Source organism: Dermatophagoides farinae, chromosome 5 (genome assembly GCF_024713945.1).
Source record: "Dermatophagoides farinae isolate YC_2012a chromosome 5, ASM2471394v1, whole genome shotgun sequence".
Classification (NCBI taxonomy): domain Eukaryota; kingdom Metazoa; phylum Arthropoda; class Arachnida; order Sarcoptiformes; family Pyroglyphidae; genus Dermatophagoides; species Dermatophagoides farinae.
In genome coordinates, this window is record NC_134681.1 from 4,283,265 (window position 1) to 4,301,757 (window position 18,493).

At 28.2% G+C, this 18,493-nt stretch overlaps 4 protein-coding genes across 6 annotated transcripts in view; 1 reads left to right on the forward strand and 3 right to left on the reverse strand.

Moving 5' to 3' along the window:
* Positions 1-2,573: 2,573 nt before the first annotated feature.
* Positions 2,574-6,163, reverse strand: LOC124499860 (uncharacterized). The gene is made up of 5 exons (XM_047063847.2): positions 5,823-6,163; positions 3,942-5,747; positions 3,572-3,881; positions 3,211-3,512; positions 2,574-3,128 (listed from the first exon to the last, which is right to left on the reverse strand). The coding sequence occupies exons 1-5, from the start codon at positions 5,967-5,969 to the stop codon at positions 3,003-3,005; spliced, it is 2,691 nt and encodes an 896-aa protein (XP_046919803.1). The 5' UTR covers positions 5,970-6,163; the 3' UTR covers positions 2,574-3,002.
* Positions 6,164-7,342: 1,179 nt separating this feature from the next.
* On the forward strand, positions 7,343-13,387 carry SamDC (S-adenosylmethionine decarboxylase). 2 transcript variants are annotated; one of them, XM_075731277.1, is made up of 6 exons: positions 7,343-8,546; positions 10,139-10,265; positions 10,356-11,210; positions 11,368-11,578; positions 11,681-12,103; positions 12,176-13,387. In XM_075731277.1, the coding sequence occupies exons 3-6, from the start codon at positions 10,807-10,809 to the stop codon at positions 12,602-12,604; spliced, it is 1,467 nt and encodes a 488-aa protein (XP_075587392.1). In that variant the 5' UTR covers positions 7,343-8,546; positions 10,139-10,265; positions 10,356-10,806; the 3' UTR covers positions 12,605-13,387. The 2 variants fall into 2 exon arrangements, with proteins under 2 accessions (XP_075587392.1, XP_075587391.1); XM_075731276.1 differs by lacking the exon at positions 7,343-8,546 and adding an exon at positions 9,672-10,045.
* A 902-nt stretch (positions 13,388-14,289) lies between these two features.
* LOC124499890 (citramalyl-CoA lyase, mitochondrial) lies at positions 14,290-15,687 on the reverse strand. Its single transcript, XM_047063884.2, has 2 exons — positions 15,308-15,687; positions 14,290-15,215 (listed from the first exon to the last, which is right to left on the reverse strand). The coding sequence occupies exons 1-2, from the start codon at positions 15,587-15,589 to the stop codon at positions 14,418-14,420; spliced, it is 1,080 nt and encodes a 359-aa protein (XP_046919840.2). The 5' UTR covers positions 15,590-15,687; the 3' UTR covers positions 14,290-14,417.
* A 697-nt stretch (positions 15,688-16,384) lies between these two features.
* The window catches only part of LOC124499288 (uncharacterized), a 48,946-nt gene continuing 46,837 nt past the window's right edge, over positions 16,385-18,493 (reverse strand). For both annotated transcript variants that reach the window (XM_075731278.1, XM_075731279.1), the window contains one exon: positions 16,385-18,464. In XM_075731278.1, coding sequence (XP_075587393.1) covers positions 16,948-18,464 — 1,517 coding nt within the window. In that variant the 3' untranslated portion in view covers positions 16,385-16,947. The remainder of the gene's footprint in view (positions 18,465-18,493) is intronic.

Genomic DNA, 18,493 nt, shown 5'->3' on the forward strand with positions numbered 1-18,493 from the left:
ACACGCCCACTGATGTATCGGTATTTCAATTTGGCCAGAATGTACATATATATGTCACACACACACACAGAAAACTAAGACCCAGAAAGAATCAAAATCTATTCATCCGAATGAATCAAATAGATGGGAAAAAAATGAAAATAAGATAGACAAGAAACAAAAAAAAAGAAAAAAAGAAAAACAATCAGAATATCATAAGTACAATGAAAAAAAAGGACGTCTGGTTGGCCATTTTTATTCTGTCTTTTTTTTTCTTTTCTGGCTACAGAATAAGATTTTTATTCTTCATTTTTTTTATTTTGTCTATTTATTCATAAAGTCTGAAACATAGTAATTATTAATATCATCATCATCCTTATTATATGCTGGACCATTTTTACTATAAGAAAAAGCCTGTTGTGTACAAATTCTGGTGTGGCATTTCATTTCAATGATACTAATGAATTGATGAAATGAAAAAAAATTTTTTTTTTTTTTGTTTCGCTGACATGAAAGTAATTGTCATTTGATTCTTGACTCGATTTGAATTTGAAGTGAATTATCAAGAGCATCAAGAAAAAAGACTTTTTAAACATTCTTATGATTGATATATACAAATTGTTGTTGTTGTTGGTGAAAAAGTGTATGCAAAAATAACAACAACAACAAAGGAACGGATGAAAAGAAAAAAAACAGCTTGAATCTTGAACAAATTCATTCATTCATTCATAATAACGTAGGCGTTCATAATTTTTTTTTTCTTCACAATTTTCTATTAGATTGATAGAATCAAATGAATCCACCGTTGAAAGGGTGAATAGAACACTTGAAAAAAAATTTGATGATGAAACCTGATATAACACCGGGAATTTTCACATCAATCTTGTTGGTGATGATGGTGATGATGATGAACAAACAAACAAACAAATCATCATCAAATCATCTTTAGATAAAGAGCAAATATTTCAAAGATTATACTTAGTAAGCCGCACACACCATGGGAATTGTAGTTCATCAGGGATTGGTTCTTTTTAGCGGGAGGGGAGGAGGGGGTGGTGGGTTACGATAAGAATTTATTTTCATTCATTCACTCATACACTCGATTCTATGCTTTGTTATTCACACATTGTTGTTTTTTTTTTTTTTTTTTTTTGTTCACTAGACTTTTTTTTTCTTCATATTCAGTTTGTTGTTGTTGTTGTTGTTGTTGCTGTTGTGAATGTTCATGTTTCACGAAACAAGAAAAGAAAATTCGTCGTCGTCGTCGCTGTCTATACAAACAAATTCATACGAAAACAGAATATTCTATTTTTTTATGGAAAATCATAGAAACAATCCAGTTTACAATATATACACTATCTATCTGTCTATCTATCTGTCGTTTTATGTTACAATTTTGTGTATATATTGTGTGTTTGCAATTATGTATTTCGTTTTTTTTACATACACACTGTATATTTATTTATGAAAATAAAACTATAGTTCATATCGATGATAATAATTGTATTACAAATTTGGACTTTTTTTCTTTTATATCTATATATATATACCGGAAATTAAAACGGTAATAATCATGTCTTTGCATATTTGCGTGTGTTTTGCATTTTTTTTTCTTCTTCGATATCCGCTATACTGGATATACAATGATGAAACAATTTATGATGATAGTATGACAAAAAGAAAAAAAAAACTAAACAAGTAATGATCAGAATCTCATCATGAAAACAAAAACAAAAAAAAAACGAATCCATAGTAGATTGACATGTTTATATTGGCAGAGAAAAAAAAATTCCAGACTTTTTCTTGTAGATAAATTTACTTTAAATGGAGAGAAAAAAAACCGAGAAATCATTTTCATTAAATTCATATGAATCAAATCAAAAGAAAAAAAAACATTAAATACGAATCAATGAATGAAAGAAAAAAAATCAAGGTATTCAACCAATAATGTATTGAGAATCGACAACCATTCATCTTCATCGTAATCCTTTGAATGCATTTTGTTTGCGGCCAATTTGCGTGTGCTTTCAAATTGATCATGACAAACAAACAAAACAAAACAAAAAAAAATGAAAGTGATGATGAACTTTGATATTTGATAAATAATAGCCAATAATCGGGAAAAACGAAAAACGAAAAAAAAATCAATTTATTCACCTGAATAAAAGAGAATCGATTATTTACCACCATTGTACGTTTGACTTTTTCACTTTCCTATCTTTGTCGTCGTCGTCGTCGTCATCGTCGTTGTTGGTATCATATTTTCAATCATAGATTCAATCGGTTCTTTAGATTAATATCTTAACATAGTGGGTGTGTATATGAATTCAGCTTATGGTTTAGATTTATAATGATCATCATCATCGTCGTCGTCATCGTCGTCGTCGTCATCGGTTAATTTCGAACCAAACCCCGAATTCATCATTTTAGCAATCAAAAAGTCATAGATAGAAAACAAAAATGGAATGAAAATAAAATTCTCCACCATAATAATAATAATAATGTACTCTGTTCCAAAATTTTATTTCCCTGATTTGACATTTAATACTTTTGTAACAACAACAACAAAATAAAGTATTTCGATAAGAAAAATTCGCATTACAAAAAAAAACTCGTTTTATTGTAGCTAATTTTTTTTTTTTTTGGCGAATGAGATGAAACATATAACGAAATTTTAAATGAAAAAGAATTTTCTTTACATTTATATATAGAAAGAAAAACAAATATAAAAAAAAAATTGAACCCGAAAATATGGCTTGTTGTTGTTTGTGGATAATGCACACGTTTTCATTCAATCTAATCACAAATTCATCAATTTGTAATTGATCGTTGATTTTTTTTTCACCACCACCACCACCATCATCATCGATTGAATCCAAATGAAATTTTTTTTTGTGAAATGTTTGTGTGTGTGTGTATACACACATTAACGGAATGGATTATGATTAATAAATAAATGAATGAAAAGGGCATTATTAATGTTTTGTTTTTGTTTTGTTGATGAAAAATTTTTCATTTTCAAATCAAGATTGATTAAGCTCCTGATAGCAATGATCACAAACACGAACAGGTTTTGGATGTCCAGTCATCTGTGCTTGTTTTGATGAACATTCATTACAGAATATATTGCCACAGCTACGACAATGATGCTATAATAATAGCAAAAAAAAAACCAAAAAAGAAAAAATTTTTAAAATTCAACAAAAAAAAATAATAAAAAATAATAATTACCTTTCGTATGACAGTCGTAAATAGTTTTTGACATTTATCATTCTGACATTTATCCACCATACGATCATCGGTCCATGATCGTCGTAATTTATTATTCGCTTCATCTAAACGTATCTGTAATGTTTGATTCTGTTCACCTAATTCTTGTACTGCTTTAGAATTTTCTTCATATTTTTTAACAATTTGTTTCATTTCAACTATTGTCGCCTCAAGCTGTTCTTCGGCCGTTGCACAACGTTCCAATAGTGCTCGTTTCTCTTCCATAAATGTTGACAATTCAATTTCTAGTTTCAATTTTTCTCCTACAATAATAATAAATGATGAATTGAAACAAATAGATGATTATTGTCATTATACCAACCTAATACTTGATCATGATATTTTTGTACATTATCAAATCGAGCACGTTCCTTTTCAATTTCGGCCAATAAACTTTGTTTAGTTTGCTGTAATCGTTCAATTAATTTTTGATTTTCCTGTTCTTTTGTACGCAAAGCAAACAAATCATTTTTAGTTGATTCAACCAGCGATTTCAACGATGATTGCGATTTGATCATTTTTTCCAATTCATTCTGCTTATTAGGCAATATTATTTTAGTTATTTCATGATTTTCACTTTTTAATGATTCCAATTGTTTGGTTAAGGCATCAATTTTATCCGAATAATGATTCTAATTGAATTAGCGATTCAGTGAAAAAGAGAGAAAAAACCATTAAAACAAATTACTTACTTTAATAGTGACAAACAATATAGTGAAATCATTTTCCAATAATTCTACACTTGTTTTCATTTCAGGAATTGTTATATCTTTAAGATTTTCACTCAAATCTTTACAGGAATTCTGTAACCAATTCAATGATGATTTTATTGTCAAACATTTATCCTGGACAGCATATCGTATTTTCTGCATATCAGAACTAATTTTCTTCAATGATTGAATTTGATTATCGGATTTTTGTTGATATTCATCACGTTGTTTGTTCATCATTGATTTCAATTCCTCAACATTCATTTCAAGTGTTGATTTCGTATCCATTAATGTATGTATCATTTGTTCATGTTCATTTGTTTGCTGTTGTGATTTTTTCAATTTTTCAAGTACCTTTTGATATTTTTCATTCAATTTCAATTGTTCTTGTTCATTATGATTGATTTGCGATTCAAGTTGATAATTTTTTTCATTTAATTGACAATTCTTTCCTTCAAGATGTTGAATTTTTAAACTAATTTCATCCTTTTCCTTGATTAATAGATGAATTTGTTGATTTTTCCATTCCATTAATTCGTTGTTACGTTTAGATTCATCATGAACAAATTGATTGATTTGTTGATTTGCATTATCGATATATTTATGCGTTTGTTCCAATATTGTGCGCATTTGTTTCGTCGTATTCTGTTCGGCACGTAACAATGATCGTACCGTTTCAATTCTAGTACGACATATGTTTTGATATTTTAATTTATCACTTTTTAGCTGTTTAATTGTGTTTCGATGATCATTCAATTCTTCTTTTCGTAGCTGCTCAATTTTTTCCAATTGTTTTCCATATTCAGATGAATCAGAATTTTTTATTTGTAAACATTTTATATGCCGTTCTGAATCTTCATTCTGCTTCTTGATTGAATCCATTTCTAATTGTAATTGTTGTAATTTATTCATCAATTCAGTTTTTTCATTGGTCATCACCGATAATGAATCCGATGTTTTACTAGTCATGTCCAATAAAATTTTTCTATTTGAATCACATTCATTTTGAAGTTTTTGGCACAATTTTTCTTGTTGCATTTTTTCATCGGTTATTTTCTTCAATTGATCTTTATAACGTTGCTGTTCAGTACGAAGGTTTTCATTTTCATTTCTCAATCGATTCATTTCATCATCTTTGTTGGCTGTTCGATCTTTGTATGTATTTAGATTTTCCAATACGGTTTTCTCTCGTTGAAATGCTTCATTTAATTGTGTTACAAGTAATTGTTTTTCTTGTTGAAAATCTCTATCCAAACGATTGATTTGTTCATCTTTTTTTGCTAATGAATCTCGTAATAATGAAAGTTCATTTAGTAACAAATCTTTTGTCTCTTCTAATGCTTTTTGTTGCCGTTGTAGTAGATCAAATTCTTCCATTGTAAACATTTTTTCCATATCTTGTTGGCGATTATTTGTACTATTAAAGGCAGATTTCAATACTTGTGAAAATGAATCAGTTAATTGTTTTGTAGTTGATTGATCTAATTGTGCGATTAATGGTTCATCTGATTTTTGTGATTTTTCTTTATGATATTTGTCCACATGTTGATTTAATTCATATTCATTTGTAAAACGCATTCGACAATGATTACAATTGACAAAAGAAAGATTCTGATCACCAAATGTTGAATGTTCAGAACTAAAATGTTCAGTCAATATTTCAGCATTTGGAAATGCAGCAAAACATTGTGGACATAGAAAACCTTCAGCTTCGGTTGCCAATGATGATGATGATGTTGATAGCATTTCATTACCATTTATCGATGATGCTATACTTAGACTTCTTTCCTAATTTTTTTTTCAATAATACAAAAAAATGGGAGTATTTAACCATTCAGAAAACAAAAATACCAAACAACATACCTTTTCATCTAACGATGGATTTATCAGATCACTTTCAGATGAATTAATTGAACTGTTTGTATTATTCAATACTGAATTGATCAATTGTTCACCTGTTCGATTGATTCCACTGAATAAACTTTTCAATTTATTTGTATTTTTTGCCATTTTTATTTTGATTGATTGATTGAATTTGCCGATCAATCAATTATACAATTAATAACGAAAAAATCATGTCCACCCAGTAATACGATGTGTTGAGCATTGAATTTTTGTGATTTTTTTTTTATTTCGAAATTTTAGTAAAGAATGAAAATTATGATTATTCACGAATGATGATGATGATGATGATGATGGCTCAATTTCGGTTTGTTTTTATTTTTTCAATATTCCATAATATCGATTGTATCGCGATAGTTCTGTTTTTTTCAAAATGTTTATTGTAAAAAAAAAAACAAAATTCTTCAAACAAACAAAAAAATGAATAGGTCCATTCTATATTGATACTGTTTTCATTATCATTAATTCCAATTTTTCTTGGAAATTCAATGAAAAAAAAAATTTTTCCCCAAAAATTTAATTAAACTGTGCCATATTGAACAAAAATAAAAACAAAAATTCTTTGCAAAAATCTTATGACATTGTCATTTTTTTTAATCATATTTTGAGCATGTGCCATGTGTATGTTTGATCTGTCCAGGAACAACAACAACAACAACAACAATAAAAAAAGGATTAGAATAACACACACACACATACATCAAGGATGTTTTATTTTATTTGTCATTGATGAAAATTTTCCATTCAATCCATATTAACTATATGTGTGTATATTCAAGGCTAACGATTTTTTTCTCTCTCTCTCTCTCTCTCTCTTTATTGCATTATAAAAATTATATATATTTAACTGGGTCTCACATGTGATATTGAAACTTAATTGTTTGTTTGGTTTGGTTTGGTTTGGGTACAAAATATAAATAGAACAAAGAAAAAAAGAAAATGTCACCGAAATTCAGGAAAAACTATTACGAATAAAATGATAATAAAAGAAGAAATAAATAATAATAAAAAAAAATAAGGGCATCAGGTCGCCGTTATTATTATCATCATCATCATTGGGTATTGTTTACCGAATACCCTAAAATCGGTAAAAGAAGCAGTAGCAGCAGTAGCAGCAGTAGTAGTGTTGAATTCAATTCCTGTACACAAAATTCTACACGCACACACACATGCACATATTCGGGGATAGAAATTTCTAGAATACAGAAAAAAAAATAGTTTCCATTGATGATGAAGAAAACCCAAAATGCCGTATGCCGTATTTAATTATATATATAGAATTTTCATTTCTCTTCAGTTATACATCATTATTCGATATTCTACTACTATATTTATTCAAATAAGAATAATATATCATGCGCAATTCTGTTGTTGCTGCTATTAATGTTGTTGATGATGATGATGATGATGACGACATAGATCACGGAATACTACAGTGGTTTTCAATTGTTTTTTTTTATTTTGTTTTGTTTTGTTTTGCCAATACAACCAACAACGATAATAATAATAAAAGTAAAAAAAAACCAGAATTTTCAATAAAGACGGCAATGACGAATTTCTCATTAAGTTTTTTTTTTGTTTCACTACCCATTTGGTCTTTTTTTTTTAATTTTGATAGATTAAAATCATAAATAAAATTTTTTCGATTTTTTCTCTTATTTTCTCATGTTCATTATGTTGTTATGTTATGATTATGATTTTATCATTAAAAACAATTGAATATCAATCGACAGTGATCAATTGAATTGTTTTGAAATCGAATCTATATATAAATAATAAATTGAATTATTATATTTACATCCACAATTCAATCTACAGTAATCAAATGAACATCATCATCATCATCATTGTCAACAAAAACAACATTCATTGACATTAGCATCAATTTCATTGAAAAAGAAAAATCTGTATGAACCACAGCATCTACCATTGCTTAATGAATTGTTATTATCATCATCATCATCATTCACAACGAATTCATATGAATTGAATCGTAAAAGGACACCAACACAACCAAAAAAAGCGGAACAAAATCTCTTGTTTTTTTTTATTATTTTCATCATTTATCAATTCTAATTTCATATTGAAGAATATTCTTCCAGATTTTTTTTTCAATATAAATAAAGTTTAATATAAAATTACCCTGCATGTACCTGTTTTTAACGAAAATTGAAGGTCATCAGCCACCACCACCAGCACCACCACCACCACCGCCACCACCATCATTGCCACCATTACCATCGGGTTATTGGATTAAATCCATTATTGCTGAAGTTACGACCATTGCTAATTTAACATCACAATCAACACCGCCATCATCATCATCATATCGATATAATCATCCAATACATCATTGGTCATATGATCCATCTATTGATGTACCATTTTTATTGAATCTAAAAATTCAGATTCGACGAAGATCAAAAAAGAATACTAATCACGGAAACGATAAAAGCACAACAACTGTGCCGGCTATTTATGAACTTAAACATAGCTGAGATTGGTTCAAGGAAGAATTGCTTAACCAGAAAATATTTAAAAAAAAGAAGTTTATTATCATTTCAATGTTATTCTTATTGTGTGGTTTTTTTTCTAACCGATCCATAGTGTTCATTATTATTCCATTCAATTTGGTTGTTTATATTGTTATTATTTTTTTTGGCTTTCACCATTTCCCAGTATCTGGTAAGTGAATTTATGATTAATGATTTATGATTTATGATGATTTTTTTTTGGCCGTTGTTTTTTCTTTGTTTACATTTTTCACATTCAAAAATCAATAATAATAATAATAATAATCATTAATCCATTTATTATTTTTATATATATATATATATGAAAATATTGATGATTATATTGAAATTGAGATTGTATGAATGCAAATACAATAATAATGATGATGAGGATGATGATAATATAAACGGAACAAACAAACAAACAAACAAACAGAAAAAAAGAGAAAGAGAAAGAAAAAAAACCGATTCCAATGAATTTTTATTATGAATAATGATGATGATGATGATGATGAATTTTGAATAAACATTTTGACAATAATTTTCATTATTACATGTGGAAATTAAATCACAACAACACATCTGATCTGACAATGCAAAAAAAAACAAACAATAAAAATGAAAATAAAACGATTGTAGACAAAACGATTGACATTTCACTGTTCATTTTCTCTCTCTCTCTCTCTCTCTCTCTGGCTGATTTTCATTTGATTTGTATATAAAGCGAGTCAATTTGATCATGATTAATTAATTAATCAAAATTACAAACACACGCACACACATATATCGTTATCGATCATATTGAAATGTTTGTTTTCATTTTTCATTTTTTTTTTTTTTTTTTGATTTAAAATGTGAAAACATTAAAATAACCCAAACAACAGGATCATCATTTTATCATCATCTTTATAAATATGACCTTTGATTTGTTTAAAAAAAAGAGAGAAATGCATTTGACTTGAATATACAAAGATCATTTCATCATCATCATCATCATCATCATCATCATCATCATCATCATCATCATCATCATCATCATCATCATCATCATCGTTTTATTCTTGTGTCGGTTATAATAAGACAAACTTGCTTGCTTGTAAGTGTGAATAATAATGGTTTTGAATCACTTGTTGACTGCCTGAATGATTTCCTAAAAAAAAAGAAAAAATTTCTGACAATCTCCCTCTCCCTTTCTCTCACTCACACACACACACACACACTGGCTGGTGGTATGATCTTATACAAATTTTTTTTTCTTTTTTTTTGCATGATGATGAGAACAGTAGTTGCTCGATTATAATCGACTCTCGTTTCATTTGATTTAGGTTTCGAACCAAAAAAAAATTTTTTTTTTTTTGCTTTTTATCTTTACTATAAACGCACACACACACTCACACACACCCGAATACCATTATCATCATGATGATTTTCAATGATCAAAGCTTACTCAATGAATTACTTGCCGGCCATTTAACTGAAATATCAAAATTTTTTTTTTCTATTATCATTTATTGATTTTTGATCCCTACACAACATCACAATAATGATAATAATGTAGAGTATAAAAGATTCAAACATTGCAATTTTTATTTCTTGTTTATAAAGTTCTAAACACAACATATAAACAACAAAATCAAAAGTTTTTCTTTTTAGTTTTTTTTTTTTTGGTTGGTAACCAACTTGTTGCTTTTGTAGTCAAATACAAATTTTTCTGCTTGAAAAATATATTAATTTCTTCTTCTTGTTTCTTTGAATGATTTCTAGAATTTTCATCATTAAAAAACATTCGTCATATTCGTTTTTTTTTCTTCTGTTATATATGAATATAATTTCAAAGTTTAATTTCAAAATTCAATTCAATTATCAATGAAATCAAGCAAATCTTTGAAAGGTGAGTATTCTTTTCTGCATTTTTTTCTTGCTTCAATCAATTTAAATTTAATTTGTCTCTCTCTCTCTCTTCTCTCTCTCACATTCATAGCTAGAATTTTTATTTCACTTGTTGCTGTTATAATTTCAAATTATTATTATTCTACGATTCAGAATTTATTTGTTTAAGAAAAAAAAACAACAAGAAAAAAATTTTAATGACAAATTCTTTTAATTTATGATAAAAATAATAATTTTAATTTAAATTTAATTTTTTTTGGCTCAATTCACTCAATTCAATTCAACGCACGAATTGTCATATTTTTCTTTTTTTTTTGCTGTCTTCTACTACTTCCTTATCGTTTTGGTAGTAAATTGCGATAATATTTGCACATCAAGAACAACAGCTTTTCCAATTTTTTTTTTTTTTTGATTGTTTGTTGATAATAACGACGCCTTTTTAAACTTGAATATACTTGAATTCATTCAGATAAAATTAAGAAAGAAAAACGCAAACAATAATAATAGTAAAATAGTAATAATAAGAAGAAGAAACGACCATAATGCATCCAAATAATATGAATGAAACAATGGATAACGATAGCTATCAATTATCGATTGGTTCATCATCACCATGTCGATCATTCCATGATGATTCCACACAATCATCAGAAGCTGTATTTTCATCATCATCTTCGGGTGAAAATTCCGTCATTGAAGGTATCCAAAATGAATTGGTTACAATTACAATTGATGGCGATGTTGCTGGTGTTGTTGCCAGCGGTGGCGGCGGCAGCGGTGGTGGTGTTGGTAATGATAATTGTGGCAGCCAAACTGTTGTTGGTTCGAATGTTTCAACACCAGATACAGATGGTGGTCATTTTTTTGAAGGTGCTGAAAAACGTTTAGCAATCTATTTTAAAGAAGATCCATTGAATAAAATACTTGATTTACGTAAATTAACCAGGCAAGTGATTGTTTTTCATTATTCAATTGCTTTAATTTGCTTTTAATTAATTTCATTTTTCTAATTCTAATTGGCTTTCTAATTTTTCAAAAAAAAAATCCATCTATCACATATATAAAATCATCTTGATTGATTGATTGATTGATTAAATTGATAGATCTCAATGGAAAAATGTACTTGATCTAGTTCATTGTCGAATATTGAATGTGATCAACAATGAACATTTTGATGCCTATTTGCTAAGCGAAAGCTCATTATTTGTGAGTAAAAGAAGCTTCATATTGAAAACATGCGGCTCAACTACTTTGCTTCATTGTTTGGATTTGATTTTGGAATACGTTTTTAAACTTGGTTTCGATACCATTGAGGTTTGTTATATATATATATAACATTTGCATACATTTTTAATTGTTATTATTATCTGTTTTTGATCTAAATTTCTATTGTTTTTTCTTATTCAATAAATATAGGACGTATTTTATTCGCATAAAAATCTATTGCTTCCATCATTGCAAACATTGCCACATAATTCATTCTTAAAAGAAAGTGAATATTTAGATAAAGCATTCAATGGCCATTCACATTTATTTGGCCATATTAATGCTGATCGTTGGTATCTTTATCTATTGGATTATAGTCCCGAATTGGATTGTAATGATGATCAACCAAATAGTCAGCTAATGAATCGTAATCGTAATGAATTTTTTAAATTTGAAATGATTATGGAAGAATTGGATGAAGATATTATGCGATTATTTTTCAATGATCCAGACATGCCCACCACTGCAGCTCAGGTGACCAGAAAATCTGGAATAGACAGTATTATACCTGGTATGGTTATCGATGATTATCTTTTCTCTCCATGTGGTTATTCAATGAATGGTCTTCTTTCGGTATGGTTTTTGTTTCTGACATTAGTTGTTTGTTTTGATCATCATTTTTTTTTTTGATTCTATTCTAAATAGGAATATTATATGACCATTCACATTACACCAGAACCGGAATTTTCCTATGTTTCTGTTGAAATGAATGTACCACAAAAAAGCTATATAACATTTATGGCTAAAGTGATTGATGTGTTTAAACCTGGAAAATTTATGCTCAATTTGTTTGTGCCTAGTATCCATAATTTGCGATCAAAACAAACATTTAATGATTTATTGGCTAACAATGATGGTATTGGCATTGGTATTGGATATCGTTGTAATGATCATCAAAAAATGAAATCAGCTAATCATTGTCTATTTGAAACAATGCAAATGCATGGACTTGTTATGTATGAAGCATTATCATGTGTATCGATTGGCCATTATCGTCGTTGTGATTTTCAAATGGCTCAAACTGAACATTTGGACATTATCTATGCACGATTTGTAAGCGAAGGTATTAGCTGAAGCCTACTGCAATGGTATATTTGTGCATTTTTTGGCGGCTAGCGTTTGCCTCCTTTCCTTTAATTCATAAATCACAGCTAATTTTTTTTTCTTTTTAAACCCACTTTTAAAATAATTCAAAAATTTAGATAATTTTCAAATCAATCAAGACAATATTTTTTTCTCATCAGTGTTTTTTTTTTAAAAATTCTCATACATCGATGAATGTGACAATTGTGTGTGTGTGTGTGTGTGTGTGCGTGCTCGTTTTCAACATTTTTATTTTTCTCTAATAATTAACTACTGCCAATGAAAATGTTTGGCAATAATAACCTGATAACACCACGACATCAAAAAAAAAATTTCACCATTTAATGATAATAATAATAATCTGTGTGCTCAAATTCATTTTTCCTAACACCTACGCCTACACCTACACCTACACACACAAACACAATAACCAATGTTTTTTGGTAGATTGATTCCTATCAATTTTACCTGTGATTTTACCATTAACAAGTTATTGTTGCTGTTTCCATTTTTTTTTCTATGATAATTTCCATTTATTGTTATCCTCACTATTCAGGAATCATAAATATATCTAATCTAATTTTTTTTATATTCACATAAACATTCACATCAAGATTGTTTCCGTTTGTCGCCAACGGTTTCATTCATTTCTGGTTTTTTTCCACATACTACTAACCATATAATTTTTTCTTTCTATTTTTTTTTGTTTTTGATTTGTTTTGTTTTTCTTATCATCATAATCTCGAATACATAATTTCTTCATATGTGTGAAAATAATTTTAATAATAATAGTAATAATAATATAAACAACGACAACAACGTAGAAATAGCCTCAAGACTTTGAACTTTTAGGGGTCTTGATATCTTCGCTGTTGTTGTTGTTGTTGTTGTTGTTGTCGTGTCGTTTTTGTTTTGTTTTGTTTTTTTTTTTGATTTGTGAAAATTTTTTTTCCCTTATTTTTCATTCAAATGAAATTAGGGTTTTTTTTTATTTTCTCATTTTTTTTCCGTTTGGAATTTAAACTCTCTATTGAATCATTAAAATTGATCATCATCATCATCATCATCATCATTCGATTGACCTTTGATCGAATCAATTGATTGATTGATTGATTAATTAATAGTAGCTATCAATCGATTGCGGGATCAATCGTCTATTTTTTTTTTTTTTTTTTTTATTACTCGAAATCAAAGTTTATTTGAAAATTATTGAAAACACACAAATATATATTTTATTTTAATATATCATCGGATGAAAATTGTGGACAAAAAAAATCGAATGATGATGTGATATATATTATTTGAGCTGAATGATGATGATGATGATAATGATTATTGAACATTGATTGTTGTCGATTTTTTTTCCTTTCATTCACATGTTGCTGGGTCATAAATACGCACACACACATCACACACACACACACACACTTCATCATGATTCAATAATAACCAAAAATTAATCAATTTTTTTTAGTTAAATATATAAAAAAAAGCTGTGATTGAATATAAAGGAAGGGAGGCGAATCGTGTGATGCACAAATGAAAAAATTTTTTTTTTTTTTTTTGATGCAGACACCCACACACACACACACACACACAGACAAATATATCAACTACAATTCAATTTTAAGGATCGAAATCAATTGAACAAAAAAAAACAAAACAAAAAAAAATCATAATTTTTAATTGATCTATATATATAATATAATCAATCAATATGTGTAATGGATTTTAATTTTAAAATTTAAAAATTTTTTTCATCATTCAAAAATAAAAATGTTTTTTCATTTCATTATTATACAAATCAAGCTTTACCAATCTGTTTAGCAATATTCATAACATTATAAGCTTGTTTCAATAATGGCATATCGATCATTTGACCATGATATACAAATGCACCACGTCCGGCATTTTGTGCTTGTTCAAATTCATCAATCAAACCTTTAGCCCAATCAATTTTATTATCCGATGGCCGATATGCTTCTTGTATCACAGATATTTGATCCGGATGTATGGCTTGTTTACCGGTGAAACCCATTGATGCACCATCTTCGGATTGTCGTTTTAATCCATCAATATCACGGAAATTAATATAAACCGAATCGATTGCTTGTAGATTTAATGATTTACATACAAGTATTACATGTTGTCGTGCCATTAACACTTCTTTACCATCATCGGAACGTGTTGCACCGATATTGGCACAAAAATCATCCGATCCAAATACAATGCCGGCAAAATTAATATTTATTGTATCGTTTAATGATTTACACATATCGATCGTATGTTTAGCTATATCACGTAGATCCAATAAACCCGTGGCTGATTCAACATATGTAATTAAATCTATTGGATGTTTTATGGTGTTTTTATTGATTTTGGCCTTTTGAAAATATTCAAAAAATTCATCAATATTGGATTTGGTATCAACTTTTGGCAATAAAATTGTTCTTGGAATGATTTTACCAGAAAATATTATGGCTAAATCTTCAACGGCAATACCGGAATCCATTGAATTGATACGGACACTTAATTTTTTCCATAATAATTCATTTGATCCATGTTGATTTAATATTTGCAAAATTGTTTTACGTGCATCATCCTGTATTTTGGATAATAATTTGATTTGATTTATTATTATTATTAATTCATTCATAGTTCGGTTATAAAAATGATAAATAAAAAAATACATACTTTACTTTTCACAGCAACACCATCTTCACAATCCAAAACGATGGAATCAATTTTATCAAATGATTTTATTGCCTTATCAATTTTACGTTGATCATTACCGGGAACATAAAGTATTGCTCGTCTTAATAATGATGAATTAAGTGATTGAGTCATTGAATTCAAATCGATCGACGATGATGATGATGATGATGATGATTGAAATCGAATTATCATGGATGATGATGGAATTCTTGATTGAAATAAATTCTTAACAGATAAAAAAGGAATTCTTGATCGAATCATTCTGATCTTTACAACAAAAAAAAAACAAAACAAAACAAAAAAAAAAAAAGAAAAATAAACAAAAAATTCAATCAATTTATATCGGCTGTGTGAACATATGATTTGAATACATTGAGCAAAAAAAAATAATTGGGTCCACAAATTGTTTGAATCTAGATCGTCAGATGGCCTTACTGCTGCAACATATTTAAGAAAAAAAAACGAATTTTTCAAGCGAATTTTTCTAAAAATTTTCGAATTTCCAGAATAAAATTCAATCATCATTTTTATTCATTTTGTTCAACAATCATCATCATCAAATATTATTATTATTATTCAAAATAAAAATCATAAATAATCGATCGATTGATAATTCGAAATAGGTAAATTCAACGATGAACAACAACAACAACAACAGCAGCAACAAACAACGAAAAAAAAAATCGATGACATTGACAAGAGAAGAACAAGAAGAGACAAAAAAAAAATTTGATAATTAATAATAGAACGTTGTGATTAAATCATCGTATATAATCAAATACATTTCATATTGATTGATTGATTGATTCAAATTATTTCAAATCTTAATTATATATACATATATATCATGAATACATCATACGAAAAAAGAAACAAAAAAAACAACAACAACAACATCAACATTATATCATCATCGTGATTAGAATTATAATTAAAAATTTTGTCGAAGCAAAAAAAAAAAAATTTAAAATTCAAATTTTTTTTTTCTTTTTTTTGCATCTCAATTCTCAATTTTCATTAAAAACATTCATATTTGAAGAATTTGATCTTTCTTCATTTTTTTTTAGGTTTGAGAAAAGAGAAAAAAAAATTAATGAAATTAAAGATTAAAAGAACAACATGGCAGGCATGGATATGGATCGACAATGTTTATGTTATGTTAGCGAAAAAGAGAGCGTGAGAGAGAGAAATTATTGCTTCGACGACCGATGATGATCGATGGCAAATGATGAAAATGGGGAAAAAAAGTGTTGGTGTTCAAATCGGCTTGTGAAGAAGAAGAAGAGGGAAAAAAAAGAAAAAATCAAACGTAGTCAAATGTCAATTGGATCCATCAAAAAAAAAAAAAAAAAAAAAATTTCCATCGTTCGTTGGCTGGTTGATTGGATAAGAGCTGAAAAACTTTTCACTTGAGAGATGTAAGAAAGCAAAAAAAAAAAAAAACTTTTTTCTCATTACTCTCACATCATCACATGATGTGTGTGTGTGTGCGTGTTTGTTATTATGTAATAGTGTGAAATAGATGATGATGATGATAATTTTTTCTTTTTTATCATTTAACATCAAATAATGATGGTAATTGGTCAATTTTTTTTATTTATTTATTTATTTGTTTGTTTTTAATTCCTAATTCTTATCGAATCAAAATGTGCAACATCATTATTATCATTTGATTCCATTATTGATGAAAATTTTGATACATGTTTTAATTTTGTAGCCGATATTGTTGTCATTATTGAATGAAATGAATTTTTTATCGTTGTTGAATTTTTCGTACTAGTCATCATCATCGTTGTTGTTGTTGTTGTTGTTGTTTTCGCTGTTGTTGTTGCCGCTGATGTTGTAATCAATTTAATGAAAGATAAACGATCTAATAGGCTTCTGTGGTGTAAAAAATTCAACATCATACAACGTATTGTTGTCATAAATTCAATTAAAAATAAATATAATGTTGACCATTGAGCTGTTATGATTGATTTATTGGATTTTTGCCCATTCATATTGATTGATGATGATGATGATAATGATGATTGTTGTTGTTGTTGTTGTTGATGATGATGATGATAATAATAATAATAACCATGATCATCATCATTATTATCACCATCACCATTTTTATTATTGTTACAATTAAATTTTGATAATTGTATTGATAAAGGCATTTGTTTATAATCATTGTGGTGGCTATTCAAATTGTTGTCCATTAAAATTGAACAATTTTGCCATTGTTGTTGATGATGATCACATTGATTTATTTTTGATTGAAATATTTCATTTTCATTTTCACCTAGTATTCCAATTGTATTTGAAAATTTTTCTTGCTGTTGATACGGAAGCTCTTTCATCAATATCTGCCATTTATCATCATTATAATCATCATTAGTAGTAGTAGTAGGAGTGACGGCAATCACTACAAGATCATCATGTTTATTATAACGATGAATGGAAGCATTTTCATTATTATTTTTCATTTTATAATAATAATAATCATCAATAGCCGTAGACATTGCTGATGATGATGATTGTTGTGTTGGATTACTTCCGGTACCTTCATAACTATAGCTATTACTAAATGTAGGTTTACGTTGTCCACAGCCTATATGATTTGGATGTGATGATGTATTGGTCAACAATGATGTTGATGATGATGGCGGCGGTGGTGGTGGTGGCGGTCCACGATGATGATGATGATGATGATGATGTCTATGATGTTGATGATGATTACATTCTAATCGTGTTGTATTTGGTGTATGTTCATATTGAACAATTCTTTGTGTATTGAGTGAACCGGAACGAAATCTTGATGATCTACGACGACAACAAGAGAAACAACAACATAACATACAGCACCAATTATTAGTCCATTCACCGGTTTCATCATCATGGCATGAACTATTCGAACAGACACATAGGCCAAAAAATCCAATTATAAAGAATATTAATAATGAACCCATTATGGTCAATGATTGCCAACCAAAAATAGTGTCCCAGACACATTTCCTACGTGCACGTCGAAATGAATATGGTGCAACACCCAATGGATCTTTATCGATTCGTACCCATTTCAATGAGATTTGTACTTCACCAGCATAACGACGTTTATTCTGATTATAATGTACATCACGAAGTGTTTTACCTAATGAATGAATGAAATGAACAATTAAT

Excerpts from the sequence above, each read along its gene's own strand:
- SamDC (XM_075731277.1), top strand. The coding sequence starts at position 10,807 with ATGCATCCAAATAATATGAATGAAACAATGGATAACGATAGCTATCAA. Across the intron at positions 11,579-11,680 it reads TTGGTTTCGATACCATTGAG|GACGTATTTTATTCGCATAA; the intron begins GTTTGTTATATA and ends CAATAAATATAG. Across the intron at positions 12,104-12,175 it reads CAATGAATGGTCTTCTTTCG|GAATATTATATGACCATTCA; the intron begins GTATGGTTTTTG and ends TATTCTAAATAG.
- LOC124499860 (XM_047063847.2), bottom strand. The coding sequence starts at position 5,969 with ATGGCAAAAAATACAAATAAATTGAAAAGTTTATTCAGTGGAATCAAT. Across the intron at positions 3,882-3,941 it reads TATTGTTTGTCACTATTAAA|AATCATTATTCGGATAAAAT; the intron begins GTAAGTAATTTG and ends TAATTCAATTAG. Across the intron at positions 3,129-3,210 it reads TTACGACTGTCATACGAAAG|CATCATTGTCGTAGCTGTGG; the intron begins GTAATTATTATT and ends CTATTATTATAG.
- LOC124499890 (XM_047063884.2), bottom strand. The coding sequence starts at position 15,589 with ATGATTCGATCAAGAATTCCTTTTTTATCTGTTAAGAATTTATTTCAA. Across the intron at positions 15,216-15,307 it reads GTGTTGCTGTGAAAAGTAAA|GATGATGCACGTAAAACAAT; the intron begins GTATGTATTTTT and ends TCCAAAATACAG.